Consider the following 14,530-nt stretch of genomic DNA (forward strand, 5'->3'; position numbering starts at 1 on the left):
CCCTTTATTGCATGAGTTGGTCCAATTTGGAGTATACTCGGTCATTAACTGGACCAAGTCAGGAATTTTCCCTTTGACACCGGCCACTAACCAAAAAGAGTTTGAATTCCCTCCGAAGTGGTGTACTGACCCCCCCAAAATATCTCAGCATTTTCTTGCACTGCAGTGCATCTGAGGTGATCAGGCTTAACTATGGTCCGGCAATCGACCGACTCACAACACAGGTCGAACGGTGGATCAGACTTCCTCTTTCCATGGTGGGCAGAGTCGCCGTATTGAAAATGGTGGTTCTCCTGCGTTTTTTTATATGTTTTCCTGAATATCCCCATCACTCTCACCACAAAATGTTTCGATACACACCAAATCTTACTCATTCGCCTTGTTTAGGCCAGTAAACAGCAGCATATAGGCTGGAGCACTCCAATTATGCCTTATGAACGAGGGGGATTTTTATTTATATTATCTTGTTGCTCAGATCCATTTTACATATTACTGGTATCATCTTGATGCCCGAATCCAGAATCTTAAGCCAGAGCGATCCCAGATATATCCTAATTCACGATCTGTTATATTACCACAGGGCCTGTCCCGATGTCCCTCTGAAATTCAGACACTACCTACTACGTGCTGGGCATGGACAAAACTACAACAGTATTTGCAAACTAAATTTTTATATTCTGCGCATATACCGCTATTACCCCCACCACTGAAACCCTTACCAAATGTACATGAACTAGGCATGGACTACCGAAGGTTGGGGACCTGTTCAAAGATACATGACTGTGGACCAAGGGAGAACTCCTTTCCCATGGGGTTGCTCCTTACAGGAACAGATTCCTTTTTCATAGGATCCGTGGGTCCCTGATTGGGGCAGTTCTTGACGCTGCAAGGGAGCCAGCGACTCCCCCCCCTCATGCTAGTTATAGCTTCACCGGACTGTACCCACTTGGTGTCACGTCTATTTCATCTCTCGTTATCTCTCCGACTTACGGTTGGCATCAAGGCGCGTGCTGTCTGGGAAAAGGATCTGGGTACACCAATAACTGACAAAATATGGCAATACTGCTGCACACAAACGAGTCACATTTTGAATAATCATCGCCAAAACCTATTACATTTTTAATATATACATCAAGCTTATATAACTCCACGATTGTTAGCCAAGATGGATTCAAACACCTCACAAGCGTGCGCTAGATGCGCTGCTCCTAATGCTGATTTCTCATACCTCGCATGGAATTGTGGGCCGATTCAGGCATACTGGGCGGAGGTCTTCAGACATTTATCTCTCATGGTTGAACAGACCATACAACCCATAACTTTGACAGCATTGCTAGAGTATGTTCAACCCTTGAAGAAGAGTGTAAGACGATTTACAGCAATTGCTCCGCTAATCGCAAAGCAGCAGGTTTCTCAACACTGGGGCAGAGCACAGACCCGACAGTAAGATCCTGGCTCCGTGACTAGATACATTGTGACACTATGAGTGATATATACTCTACACTACTAAAACCTACTTCATGTCCAGGTGACACTTGGCAACCACTGAAGATCTACTTACTGGAATATTCCCTAGACAGGGATTGAGAGCCTCACGTAAATATATTTTAAACAGTGTATAGCACTGGAAGGTTGAAATATGATACGGATTGCTGCTCAATATTAGTGATTGCAAAAAGATGTACATGCCTGCAATCACTGCAAGAATTGTAAAAGCAATTGTATTCGATGTAGCCTACGATGTGCACTATTGTCAACTCCTTGAAGGTAGTTCTCTGTACACTGTTTATTGTTGTGTTACGCTTTTTGTTATTATTGATTTATTTCAATTGATTTGTGATGCTGTATCTCGCTATGCACTATCAGTGTGGTTGTACATTGCAAATCTCAATAAAGAAAATGTATTAAAAATAAATAAATAAAACAATATGATTTACAACCTTGTATGTGTATGTGGCAATTTAAGGGTCATACTGTGGCCTAAAATCTATTTTGCTGAAGATAAAAACATTATTCTCTAAGCATGTCAGTAGGGAAGGGCAAAAGCAATAAATACATTCGATTTTAATCATCTATACCTCATAATAGCTTGAGCAACCTGAAATTGCTTAACTCTTTTTCTCTAGCGAGTCTGCTGGTATGGAGGGATAATTGCTACTTTTCACACCTATTCCTCTCCTGCGTAAAGTGTTATAATGCTCTACTTCTAAGCCTTGTCTGATCAAATGCCTTCATATCACTGCAACCCATTCCAAATTCCTATCTACTTTACAGTAGAACTTGTGGCACTTCTTTCCTTTTAAGAGGAAAGGCTATGGCGAACTAGAGGAGCATATGATCACAAAGGGTAGATGCAGATGTGTCTAGGTTGGGTGGGGTGTTTATTTGATCCTCTGGGGACCAGAATAGGCTGCTTTGTGAGGAGGTGGGCAATAAATCAGAATACTCATTAGCAAGACTTAAAGCCATACTAAATGGAAACCGTAAATTGCAGACACCATAGTATTGTGTCTGCTCTGAAGGGCCTCTGTAGGAGATAGAATTCACTCCCCAGCACACATCTATTATAGATAAGGTTTCCCAGTTTAGTTAAAATACACAGTTGATAATGTATAACAAATTGAGACACAAATATGATCCTCTCTTTCTCCTTTAGTATTTATTCACGTAGTCCTTCAGAACAGCTTCCAACAGCCAACACGTGTTTCGTTGCACATAGGGATGTTGTCCCGTGATTTCCTCAAGGCTGTATAAGTATAAACATACAAAAGGCCATTGTGTTCAATCAAAGCACAACTGGTTTGATCAGTTATCTTAGAAAGTTTGTATGCAGGGTTGCCAGTATACTGTATACCCATGCTCAAGGTGGACATTCCTTACGTAGAAAATGCCTCAAATCAACACAAAGTTATGAGTGAAAACCAAAAGAAAACACTCATAGTATTTCATAGAAATACGGGCTATAACCCAAAGAGGTTATAGCCCGTCTCAATTTGTTATACATTGTAAACTGTGTATTTTAACTAAACTGGGAAACCTTATCTATAATAGATGTGTGCTGGGGAGTGAATTCTATTTCATGTTAGCTGAGGCTTTTTTCTGTGGAGGTTGGTGGTTCTCCACACCTTACAGCACCGTCATAGGAACTTGAGAACGTGAGATTTGCTCTGTGATTCTTCTTAGTGGCGCCATATCACCTATACATAATACCACTATTCTGAGGTTTGAACACCTCTGTAGGAGATAAACTGGGTCACAGCGCTGTAAAACATAGGCGGAGAAAGAAAATTTACATTGATTCAATTGGGGACTTTCAGTAATAACAGTAGTTCATCTGATTACAGCCAGTTCACTGGTCTGCTTAATTTTACTTCAGAAGTATACTTTTGGTTCAAAGAGAAACCCACTTCGTATTTGTTGGCCTGATACCTACAAGAGAACTTCTTTTTTCATTTTGATAATTAAATATTTGTATTTTTATCTAGATTGGATCAGAGATGATTTACTTATCTATTTGTTATCTGTGTGTTAGTTTGGACTTGCTCTTCACATACTACATGCAATGCTGTCTTAGGAAGGACTTGCTGCTTTACCTAAATGGCATTGTTGTGTCGAGCAATATTCATACAATTCAATACATATTTAAGGGTGCTATAGTTTCTTAACTTTGTGGGTGTTTAGCCACAGCTCAAATCAGGAGTGCAACCTCTCTCACCCATAGCTTATCAAGCATCGTTCCTACACATTAATTGTAAAGAATTCTGATTATATACTGTGGGCCTGATTCCCAAAATGAACTCAATCAATCAATCAATCAGGTCATTTGTAAAGCGCACTACTCACCCGTAGGGTCTCAAGGCGCTGGGAGGGGGGGGTGCCGCTACTGCTCGAACAGCCAAGTCTTGAGCTTCTTCCTGAAGGAGAGGTGGTCTTGGGTCAGGCGCAGATTGGTGGGAAGTGAGTTCCAGGTCTTGGCGGCCAGGTAGGAGAAGGACCTTCCTCCTGTTGTCTCTCTTCGGATGCGGGGGACGGCGGCGAGGGCGTGGTTGGTTGATCTGAGGAGGCGCTTGGGAGTGTAGAAGTTGATCCGGTTGTTGAGGTAGCTCGGGCCTTGGTCGTGTAGGGCTTTGTGCGCGTGGGTGAGGAGACGGAAGGTGATTCTCTTGTTGACCGGGAGCCAGTGCAGATCTCTCAGGTGTCCGGAGATGTGGCTGCGTCGGGGGATGTCGAGGATGAGTCTCGCCGAGGCGTTCTGGATCCGCTGGAGTCTCTTCTGGAGTTTGGCCGTGGTTCCGGCGTAGAGGGCGTTGCCGTAGTCCAGTCGGCTGGTGACGAGGGCTTGGGTGACCGTCTTCCTCGTCTCGGTGGGGATCCACCGGAAGATCTTACGTAGCATGCGCAGGATGTTGAAGCATGACGAGGAGACGGCGTTGACTTGTCTGGTCATGGAGAGGGAGGAGTCCAGGATGAAGCCCAGGTTGCGTGCGTGGTCCGTCGGTTTGGGCGCGGTGCCCAGGGCGGGGGGCCACCAGGAGTCGTCCCAGGCGGAGGGCGTGGAGCCCAGGATGAGGACCTCCGTCTTGTCTGAGTTCAGTTTCAGGCGGCTGGTCGTCATCCATTCGGCTACGTCTCTCATCCCTTCGTGCAGGTTGGCTCTGGCGGTGGCGGGGTCGTTGGTCAGGGAGAGGATCAGCTGGGTGTCGTCGGCGTAGGAGATTATGTTGAGGTTGTGTTGGCGTGCGATGGCCGCGAGGGGGCTCATGTAGATGTTGAAGAGGGTGGGGCTCAGTGAGGATCCTTGAGGGACGCCGCAGATGACTTTGGTGGCCTCTGACTTGTACGGTGGTAGGCGGACTCTTTGTGTTCTTCCGTCGAGGAAGGAGGTGATCCATTCCAGTGCCTTCTCCTGGATTCCGATGTTGCTGAGGCGCTGTACTAGGGTGCGGTGGCAGACAGTGTCGAAAGCCGCGGAGAGGTCCAGGAGGATGAGGGCCGCTGTTTCTCCGTTGTCCATCAGAGTTCGAAGGTCGTCGGTGGCGGCGATGAGGGCGGTCTCGGTGCTGTGGTTCGCTCGGAAGCCGGACTGTGAGGGGTCGAGGGATCCATTCGTCTCGAGGAAGGCGGCCAGCTGTTTGTTGACGGTCTTCTCGATGACTTTGGCCGGGAACGGGAGGAGCGAGATGGGACGGTAGTTCTTGAGGTCGGTGGGGTCTGCTGTGGGTTTCTTGAGGAGAGCGCTGAGTTCGGCGTGCTTCCAGCTCTCAGGGAAGGTGGCGGAGTCGAAGGAGGTGTTGATGATGTCCCGTAGGTGGGGTGCGAGGACAGCGTCGGCTTTGTTGAAGACGTGGTGAGGGCAGGGGTCAGTCGGAGATCCGGAATGGATGGAGTTCATGGTGCGGATGGTGTCTTCGGTGCTGATCGGGGTCCAGGTGCGGAGGGTGGTGGTGGGTGGCGTCGTTGCGGTTGTGGCTTGCGTTGGTTGGTTGATGAAGCTGTTGTGTATGTCCGTGATCTTGTTGTGGAAGAAGGACGCGAGGGAGTTGCAGAGTTCTTGCGACGGGGTGATGTCATTGTTTCCGGCGTTGGGGTTGGATAGCTCTTTCACGATGTTGAAGAGTTCCTTGCAGTTGTGTGCGTTGTTGTCCAGCCGGTCCTTGTATGCATTTTTCTTGGTGGCGCGGATCAGTTGGTGGTGCTTCCGGGTGGCGAGCTTGAGGGTGGTCATGTTGTCCGTCGTTGGTTCCCTTCTCCAGGCTTTCTCGAGGGCTCGGCAGTTCTTCTTGGAGCTCTTGAGTTCGTCGGTGAACCATGGTGTTTTCCTGCTGCAGGATCTGCTGGGTGGGGTTCTCAGAGGGGCGAGTTCGTCCGCGCAGTCGTTGATCCATTTCGTGAGGTTGTCGGCGGCCTGGCTGGGGTTCGCTGAGTTGGCGGGAGGGTGCTGGCTCAGGGAAGCGGTGAGCTGGTCGGCTGTGATCTTGTTCCAGCATCTTCGAGCAACCTGTTGCTGGTGGTGGTGGATCGTCGTTCTTTTGAAGGTGAAGTGGACGCAGCTGTGGTCCGTCCAGTGGAGTTCTGTGGCGTGGCTGAAGGTGACGTCTTTGCTGGATGAGAAGACGGCGTCGAGTGTGTGTCCGGCGAGGTGGGTGGGGGTGGTCACCAGTTGCTTGAGTCCGAGGTTGTCGAGGTTGTCGAGCAGGCTGATGGTGTTGCGGTCGTTGTTGTTCTCCAGGTGGAAGTTGAGGTCCCCCAGGAGGATGTAGTCGGCGGAGGGGAGAGCGTGCGGGCTGACGAAGTCGGCGATGTCCTCGCTGAATCGTGTGCGTGGTCCCGGGGGTCGGTAGATCAGGGTGCCTCTGAGGGTGGTGGTCGGGTTGGTGTGGATCTGGAAGTGCAGGTGTTCAGCGGTGGTGAGGGTGTCGTCGGTGTTGGTAGTGATGCGGATGGTGTCTCTGTGGATGATGGCGATGCCTCCTCCGGTCTGGTTGTCGCGGTCCCTCCGGGTGATCTTGTAGCCCTCTGGGATGGCGATGGCGATGTCTGGGGCTGAGGAGGCGTTCATCCAGGTCTCGGTGATGAAGGCAACGTCGGGGACGGTGGTGTCGAGCAGGTTCCAGAGTTCTACGGCGTGTCTGTGGACGGAGCGGGTGTTGAGCAGGATACACTTGAGGTGGGTGCTGCTGGAGTTCGGCTTGGCGGGTGCAGGGAAGGTCCGGATGCAGGTGAACTTGCAGGCGTGGCAGCTGAAGGGTCCGTGGGTGTGCTTCGGGGCGGCTCGGTGACATCCTGGGATGCGGCCGGTGTTGAGTGCGTTGAGGTCGGCGGCGCTGTAGGTTCGTCGGGTCGGCTTCCGTCGGTGGGGGCCAGGGGTCCTGGCGCTGGTCGCGATCCGGTCGCGGACGGGCGCAGACGGGCTTACCTTTGGCGCGCCTTCGGCGCGCCCGCTGCGCGTGACCGCTGCGCGTTCGCACGGTCGCCATTTAAGGCGAAGTGCGCGGGTGGGCGGGGCAGCTGGGAGGCGGGAGCGGGGAGGGATACAGAAGAGAAGAAAGGGGCGGGGCCAAGCGGCGGTGGCGGGAAGGGAGGGTGGAGGGCGGCGGAAAACACGAAGGAATAACAAAACAGGCGCAAATCAGCAACAAAACAAGGGGTGTGAGGGGGAAAGATACCAGGAACACGGAGAAAACTAGACAAGCACAACTGTTGGACAAAACAGGCAAATGCGGAGGAAAAAAGGAGATGCACGGAGTTTTAAGGAGAAAAAACAGGCACAAATGTTAGACAAAACAACCCTACTGCAGGGGCAGCCGGCAGCCGGCAAAACGAGGCAGTAGCGAGGCAGAGGGCGGGCAGGGGCACACACAGCAGCTGGTGGCCGTGCGGCGCGGGGGTGTCCCACAAGTGGGTCACACTCACCTGCGTCGCACGGTCGCCATTTAAGGCCAAGTGCGCGGGTGGGCGGGGCAGCTGGGAGGCGGGAGCGGGGAGGGATACAGAAGAGAAGAAAGGGGCGGGGCCAAGCGGCGGTGGCGAGAAGGGAGGGTGGAGGGCGGCGGAAAACACGAAGGAATAACAAAACAGGCGCAAATCAGCAACAAAACAAGGGGTGTGAGGGGGAAAGATACCAGGAACACGGAGAAAACTAGACAAGCACAACTGTTGGACAAAACAGGCAAATGCGGAGGAAAAAAGGAGATGCACGGAGTTTTAAGGAGAAAAAACAGGCACAAATGTTAGACAAAACAACCCTACTGCAGGGGCAGCCGGCAGCCGGCAAAACGAGGCAGTAGCGAGGCAGAGGGCGGGCAGGGGCACACACAGCAGCTGGTGGCCGTGCGGCGCGGGGGTGTCCCACTTAACAGAAAGTTTATACTTTGGAATAAATTTACTACTTTCGGTATTCACAAACTCTGAGTGTAAATTTACTGCAACATGTTTCCATCCCTAGAGTAATGCAATTGACTTACTCTTGAGTGGGTTGGTAATGTCCCTCCGTAAACCCTTCCCTGAATTTCCTTAAGCACCTCTTACCCCTTCCACATTCCATCCCCTTTTGTAGTAAATCTGCCCCTTTTCCCACCCACTCTCTACCCAGTCCCTCAGACATTTAGTACTAAAACGTATACTCAAGTGTGCCGAGACTCCACATTTGGGGGGGGGGGGGGGGGGGAGAACTCTGCAGTATATGTAATGTGGAGGCTTAAAAATCTGCAAGCAATTTGTAGTACTTTTTGTAGTCCTAAAAATGTATTACAAAGTGCAGATTCTGAATCTGTCCTTTTATTTTTAGCCATGCTATCGACTGGAACATAGTAGCTCGTTCTTGTGTCTGTGAGACATTGTCAAGCCAGAAACCACTCTACATATGAACTGGTACAGTATTGTGCGCAGCCCATCAGAGCAGCTGACCACCAGCATGTATATAATTCCCTTGATCCTTACCATGTAAGTGAGCCGTCTTTGAAAGTGGCCCCAGCAAAGATTATCTCATTCTTGTACTGGCAGGTGCAGCTATCTGGAAGGACACACATGTCATAGCTGTCCAGGAAGGTGCCTTCTGGGCAACCGCAGCCCTGCACCGGAATCTTGGCCATATCACATAGGGAATCCCACCGAGTCAGCGAGAGGCAAGTGGTGTTACAGTACCTCACAGCATTGCTGAACACCATGGATTTGGGACAGTTTGCCGAAGGATCTAAAACAAGTACAAAATCAGTAGTGATCAATAAACAACTATACCACTAACACATCTCCAATGTACATTATTAGAAACCCAAATAGCAAATTGCTTTGACACTGCATAAAAGGGTGTAGTTTTAAAATCTTGCCATTACAAGCTCTGTATCAAACTGTTTGTCAAACATGGAAGTGTTCAAGAAATGTCTGAGGTAGGTGAAATGCATAGCATAGGCACCTATAAGGCTAAATACATTTGTGATATAATTTCTTACTCTGCACCCCCTTCGAATCTGTTCACACACTGCCCTTTCTTTCTCTCTACTGGAGGATTATGAAAATGAAACTGATGATTGAAATGTATTAACTCTTTGTAGAAAATTAGCAGGTGCATGCAGGACTGGAGATTTAATAGGGAGAGATAAGGCACATTGGTCTTAATAAGACTCCATGGGGTGGTGCCAAAGTTGTACCTAAAGTAAAAAAAACTGCCCTTTTTCGGTGTATCAAGAATGCTTGACTGGTTGGATGGAAGTCCTCACGTCATTCCTATCCATGTAAATAGTTTTGTGTGGACTGAGCTCAACTGGTGGTCATATTTTGAAACAAGATATGTGGTGCTTTAAACGGGCAGGTACGCGCAGGTACTTAATACCTGCACTTCTTCAAATTGAAATGAGGAGTACCTGCAGTTCTTAGCAGTAGTGGCTTCTCCCGAACAGTGGTGCGGGGAGGGGGTGATTAATAATAAAAAATAAAGCACTTACCTATACCGCTGACTGCCAGCCGCCACCTCTTCTTCCTCCGTCCTCCTTCCTTCTTCCGCAGGAAGCAGATAGCCTTCCAGAATCCCCTGACCAATCATAAAGCTGCCTTAACAGCGTTGTGATTGGTCTGAGTGCTATGGTTCGGCGCTCAGATGGGGGCTCACAGGCCATGCATGTTCTCCACGCAGGCTTTAGTACAGCCTGCATGGAGAACATGCAGAGGTGTGCATGCTGGTCTGGACAGCCAGAAACGGCCGGCGAAACCATCATGCCACTTTAGGTGCTGCCACCACTCCTCACCTGTGACGTGGGGAGCCCAGCCCCCACCCCCCCTGCATTCAGCTGCAAGCTGAATACAGAAAACAAAATGATAATAACAAACGTTATCATCATTTTATTTTTTGTATTCAGATTGCAGTTCAAGCAGTGGGGTGACGCTGTGGAGGAGCTGTCATGGGTTCTTAGCAGGGATACTACACATCTAACAGGACAGTACCGGCACTTCTCAGTAGCAAACAGGTACACTAGTTTAGTGAGTGTTAGATCTCTCAGTCATAGGGTGGTCTGCCACCCAATTACCTTCCTCCTCCATTTTTTATGACCTCGTTTTTGCGGGTCTTAGGACTCTGAGCACATTACCACTGCTTACCAGTGCTAAAGTGCATATGCACACTGCAGATCTCACACATTTCCCCCGGAGAATATTGTCTCCCTGGAAGTGAGGGAGGGCCTGTGGCAGATAAAATAATATCAGCATTTTTAATTATTGTAAATGTTGTACCTTGTGAGTTGATCTCCTGTCTGTATTAGACATTGCTTAAAAAAACACTACAACAAAACTGGACTGAAGCGATAGAGACACACAGCGCAGTAGCGGTGCGTCCATTGGGGCGTAGGGGCGTAGCCCTACCAGCCACCATGGACCCGCATCGCGGCCGCCGGCCGCAATCCTAGTATCTTATCTTCTAAGTTCTAAATAAAATACAGCCTCCGGCGGGAATTGCGCAGGGGGGGTGGCCTGCTGCAGCTTGAGTGACAGTCCACACTCAGGCTGCATCAGACCGTAGTGCGCAGTGACAGTCCCGCTGGGGAACTTACAGTGCGCATGCTTGGGAAAGTTGGCAACTTTCTCAAGCATGCGCACTGTAAGTTCCCCAGCGGGACCCAGGGGTGCTTGTTTGCTGCCACAGCCCAGGTTTCCAAAGGGCGACAGGGCGAGCAGCAAATGTGCCCCCCTAGCCAATCCTGGTGCTGCATGCAGCGCCAGGATTGGCTGGTCCACCACGCAGCATCCATCATTGGATGCCGCGCGTGGGGGTGGCACACACACTGTCGCACGCGCTGCGAGGAGGATGTTGGCGGACTCGGCGGACTCGGCGGTAAGAAAGCGGTAAGAAAGCATACTCTGCTTCCTTGAACAGTAATCGAAATTGTGTTGTAATACCATTGTAATCTCTTTCAACCCGTACAAAAGAGTGCATGAACTACGGCTTATAAATAATATTCCTGGTGTAATAACAATGTGCATTATGAAAACTACAGCCTTATTTGTCCTTCCAATCAATGCTTTTACCCCTATATTTTACTTGGGATGTCAATGAACGCCCATTGTCTTTTTCTAGAACTCTCGCCGCTGTGTTGACAATAAGGGTGCATCGCCGAGTATCCCTCTGCACCTGCGAACACTGTGACTTGCACCTGGTTCATGTCGCACTGAGAACTACAAGAGGAACCCCTATGCATGAAAGAGGAGTTTGCAGACGATCCCTGGCGATGACAAGACTTTGCAGCATTCCGGGCATGATTGGCCAGGAGGCGGCAGGGTGCCTGGATACCAACAGCCAATCAGCAGTCTGGGATATGTTTATTTATTTATTTATTTATTTGTGCGTTTTTATATAGCGCAGACTTTACCCGAAGGTGTCCGAGCGCTTCACAATAGGAACAGAACTGTTTAAAGGGCTCTCCATCCTCCCCTCTGCAGCCCTTCAAAAGGTGAAGTGGCAGAGCTGTGTCTGCTCTCTGTCCCTCTCAGGTCCAGGGCTGTGGAGGACGTGAACAGTGAAGAACCCTCACCCACCCCCTCGGAGCCGACACCTCGAGGGGCGCAGAGACTTGTCCACATCGGATGCTGTTGAAAAGCCCTGACTGGGCTGTAGGATCCTGAGGAGTTCACCCCGCGGGGGTAACTTCACAGCAACCGGTGGATCCGTGCCAGTGAGACTGGCACCATCGCCAGCTGCGCGGGGGCTACGCATCTTCTTTGGCGCCCTGAAGCATAAAGCGTCTGCAGAGAACTATTCCACAGGCACTTGCACAGCAAACATCACTGCATGAGCAATGAAGAGGCTCCACATCCGCCGCCGGGACGGATACCCCCTGCACAGCCGATACCACCCATCACCGCCTGCACAACTCTAAGAGGCAGAGGAAACCTCATTCCTAGGCCGATGCATCCTCATCACTGGTGCTAGCAGCAAAGCGCCTGCACAATATTAAGATGACACGCAAGCAATCTTTTATGAATTGATGCCACGGAGGAAATGAGCACCCGCACTCATTTGTGCTTTCTGCTCTGCAAGGCAATGCAATAGGTTTCTGGGCACATCAGTGCTTGCTTAACTTGCATTACAGTGAATATAATAATAATAATACCCCATTTTCTGTGCACCATGAGCCTAACTGTTTATAAACAAGCAGTAATGTGCACAGAGTAATGTTTGCGCTCTCGCATACATGTCATTTTTATTTCTTATATCACCAAATCTTTCATGGTCTGTTTGCATTTTTTTCCATTTTTGCCTGACAAGAAAGCAATTTTCTTCTTAACAAACACTGTTTTGATTTAAATTATGAATTAATACATTGTTCATTGATCGTTTTCTGCAATACATGTTAAGTTAAAAGCTTTTTTTAATATCTATTCTCATGCGCAAAAGCTTGCATCTGCGCAATGGGAATGATTTAGGACTATGTTAGGAGAAAACGAAATGTGAGCTCTGTTTTTTTGTTTTGCTTTTTTTAATCGCTGGAAGTCATGGCCGCGAGCCCCTCCATTTTTTTTTTAACTAGGATTGTATTGCAATGTTTCCAAGTAAGTCGTTTTGTTGCTTTCATTAGGCTATATATGTAAATATATATAATATATATTTTCACCTTTTGGAAAAATCACCATTTCTAATTAGCAATACCCTCTTATAAGACTTATAATTCTGCATTAAATTGTTTAGTTAATTTTTATTTTATTGTCGGTACATTAAAGGATAACCCCAACACCAAGGGCAGGGAGGACAATACATAGAGGCAGGATATTTAGTCATCAGTGAAGATTGAGACATGCTGCAACTCTTTAAATGAAAATGTAGGGCAACATAAAGTGATTGTCTGTGCTCTCATTATAGGTGTTCTGTGGAAATGTGGACAACAACACTCCCTACGTAAATTCGTTCACACCTCCAGTAGAAGCGCAGTACGTACGGCTGTTTCCACAGGTGTGCAGAAGACATTGCACTTTAAGGATGGAGCTACTGGGATGCGAATTGTCAGGTCAGACTATAACTTTATGATATTAATGTGGAATGGACTGAAAAGACTATATGTGCATATTGCTATGGTATATATACAAATGTGCAGAATGTCGTATGGCATTTACTACTATTCAGAGGGTGGGAAAGGGCTATGACTCTTAAGATCCGAAGCCTCTTGCTGAACTCAGAATCTCTGGAGTCCACTCACCCCGCAGGTTCTTCCAGGTAATAATGATGCTTTCAGGCAACAGGGGCATTAATGGTGAGAGAGAAGCATCAGGGCGATTAATGGTGAGAGAGAAGCATCAGGGCGATTAATGGTGAGAGAGAAGTAGCAGGACGATTAATGGTGAGAGAGAAGCAGCAGGGCCATTAGTGGTGGTGAGAGAGAGGCATCAGGGCAGTTATGGGGAGCGAGAAGCAGGCAGGGCGTGACTAGTGAGTGGGGAAGGTGTTAACAGTAGGAGGGAGACGGGAGAGTTAATGGTAGAAGGAAGACAGGACGTCAGCGGAGAGAGAAGGCGACGGGGGCACTGTAAGAGGGAGACAGGCATTAAAATAGAAAGGAAGACCGGGGCGTCAGGCAGGCATCTGCTACGCTTCATGGAGTGCGGGGCTTCCTGCCCAAGGCCACTGAATATATTTGGAGACATCGGAGACTCGGGGGCTCCTCATCGCGTTCGGAGAGGGAAGTGGGCACCGTTTTTATCACGCCTCTGAGGAGCATTCGTGGTGAGATGGAGACATGGACCTTAACGGAGAGGGCAGTGGTTTTAGTGATGAGATGGATAGAGTGGTCTATGGAAAGGAGACCTTGTGTCAATGGGAAAGGGAGACGGGCATCAGTTATGGTTATAGGGAGAGCATGCGTTTATTATGCTTTAGGGGGAAAAAGGCAGAGGTAACCCTGAAAGTAAGAAGGGGTGACATGGAGGGCTTGGCTTCACAAAGAGTTGAAGAGGAAAACGAGAAAAGAAAAAGGAGCTGGGCATTTTGGGGTGTGTGGAGAAAAGGGACAGGGCAATGTAGGAGAACGCAGATGAAGCAGTCAGCCACGAAGACAGATGAAGGGGAGAAAGATACGTTAATACAGGGGGGAGAGGCCGCATAAGGGAGGGGGTGCAGTAAACCGGTAACCAAGAGCCTCTTATGCCTTTTGTTGTCGGTTTGATAATGAGGAAGTGTGCGAAGAATGTAAAGATTGTCCCACGTGTTTCTTGAATGAGGCAACTTCAATTGTCTGCTTTTAATTTGTTTGAAACTGTGAAGCGTCAAGACAGACACACACTTTCGTGATAGAAATTGTTTGCGTTCTTGGAGGCCTCACCCTTCTCACGAGCCAGCTTTAATACTTAATGTTTTCAGTGTAATTTTGTGAACCTGACTTTGCATTGTCAACGTTAATAACTATAAACATCATCGGGGTGGCACACTCTTCAATAATCCTATTATCCTGCAAAGATCCAGTGGGGGGGATGCTGGGGGGGGGGGCACTTCACTCGAAGCTGTTCATGGATTTCTAGCAGCCACTGCCCTTTTTTGCTTCAAAGTTGGGTTGCCAAA

At 48.7% G+C, this 14,530-nt stretch overlaps 2 protein-coding genes across 9 annotated transcripts in view; one reads left to right on the forward strand and one right to left on the reverse strand.

Moving 5' to 3' along the window:
- LOC144823886 (uncharacterized) overlaps positions 1-14,530 on the forward strand; it is a 1,846,314-nt gene that overhangs the window by 454,118 nt on the left and 1,377,666 nt on the right. For all 8 annotated transcript variants that reach the window (XM_078682777.1, XM_078682776.1, XM_078682774.1 and 5 more), the window contains one exon: positions 12,842-12,986. The gene's annotated coding sequence lies outside the window, so the exon portion shown is untranslated. The remainder of the gene's footprint in view (positions 1-12,841; positions 12,987-14,530) is intronic.
- LOC144823884 (mucin-5B-like) overlaps positions 1-14,530 on the reverse strand; it is a 946,734-nt gene that overhangs the window by 358,233 nt on the left and 573,971 nt on the right. Inside the window, exon 16 of the mRNA XM_078682773.1 lies at positions 8,440-8,692. Within this exon, the coding sequence (XP_078538899.1) occupies positions 8,440-8,692 (253 nt within the window). The remainder of the gene's footprint in view (positions 1-8,439; positions 8,693-14,530) is intronic.

Source organism: Lissotriton helveticus, chromosome 3_1 (assembly GCF_964261635.1).
Source record: "Lissotriton helveticus chromosome 3_1, aLisHel1.1, whole genome shotgun sequence".
Lineage (NCBI taxonomy): Eukaryota > Metazoa > Chordata > Amphibia > Caudata > Salamandridae > Lissotriton > Lissotriton helveticus.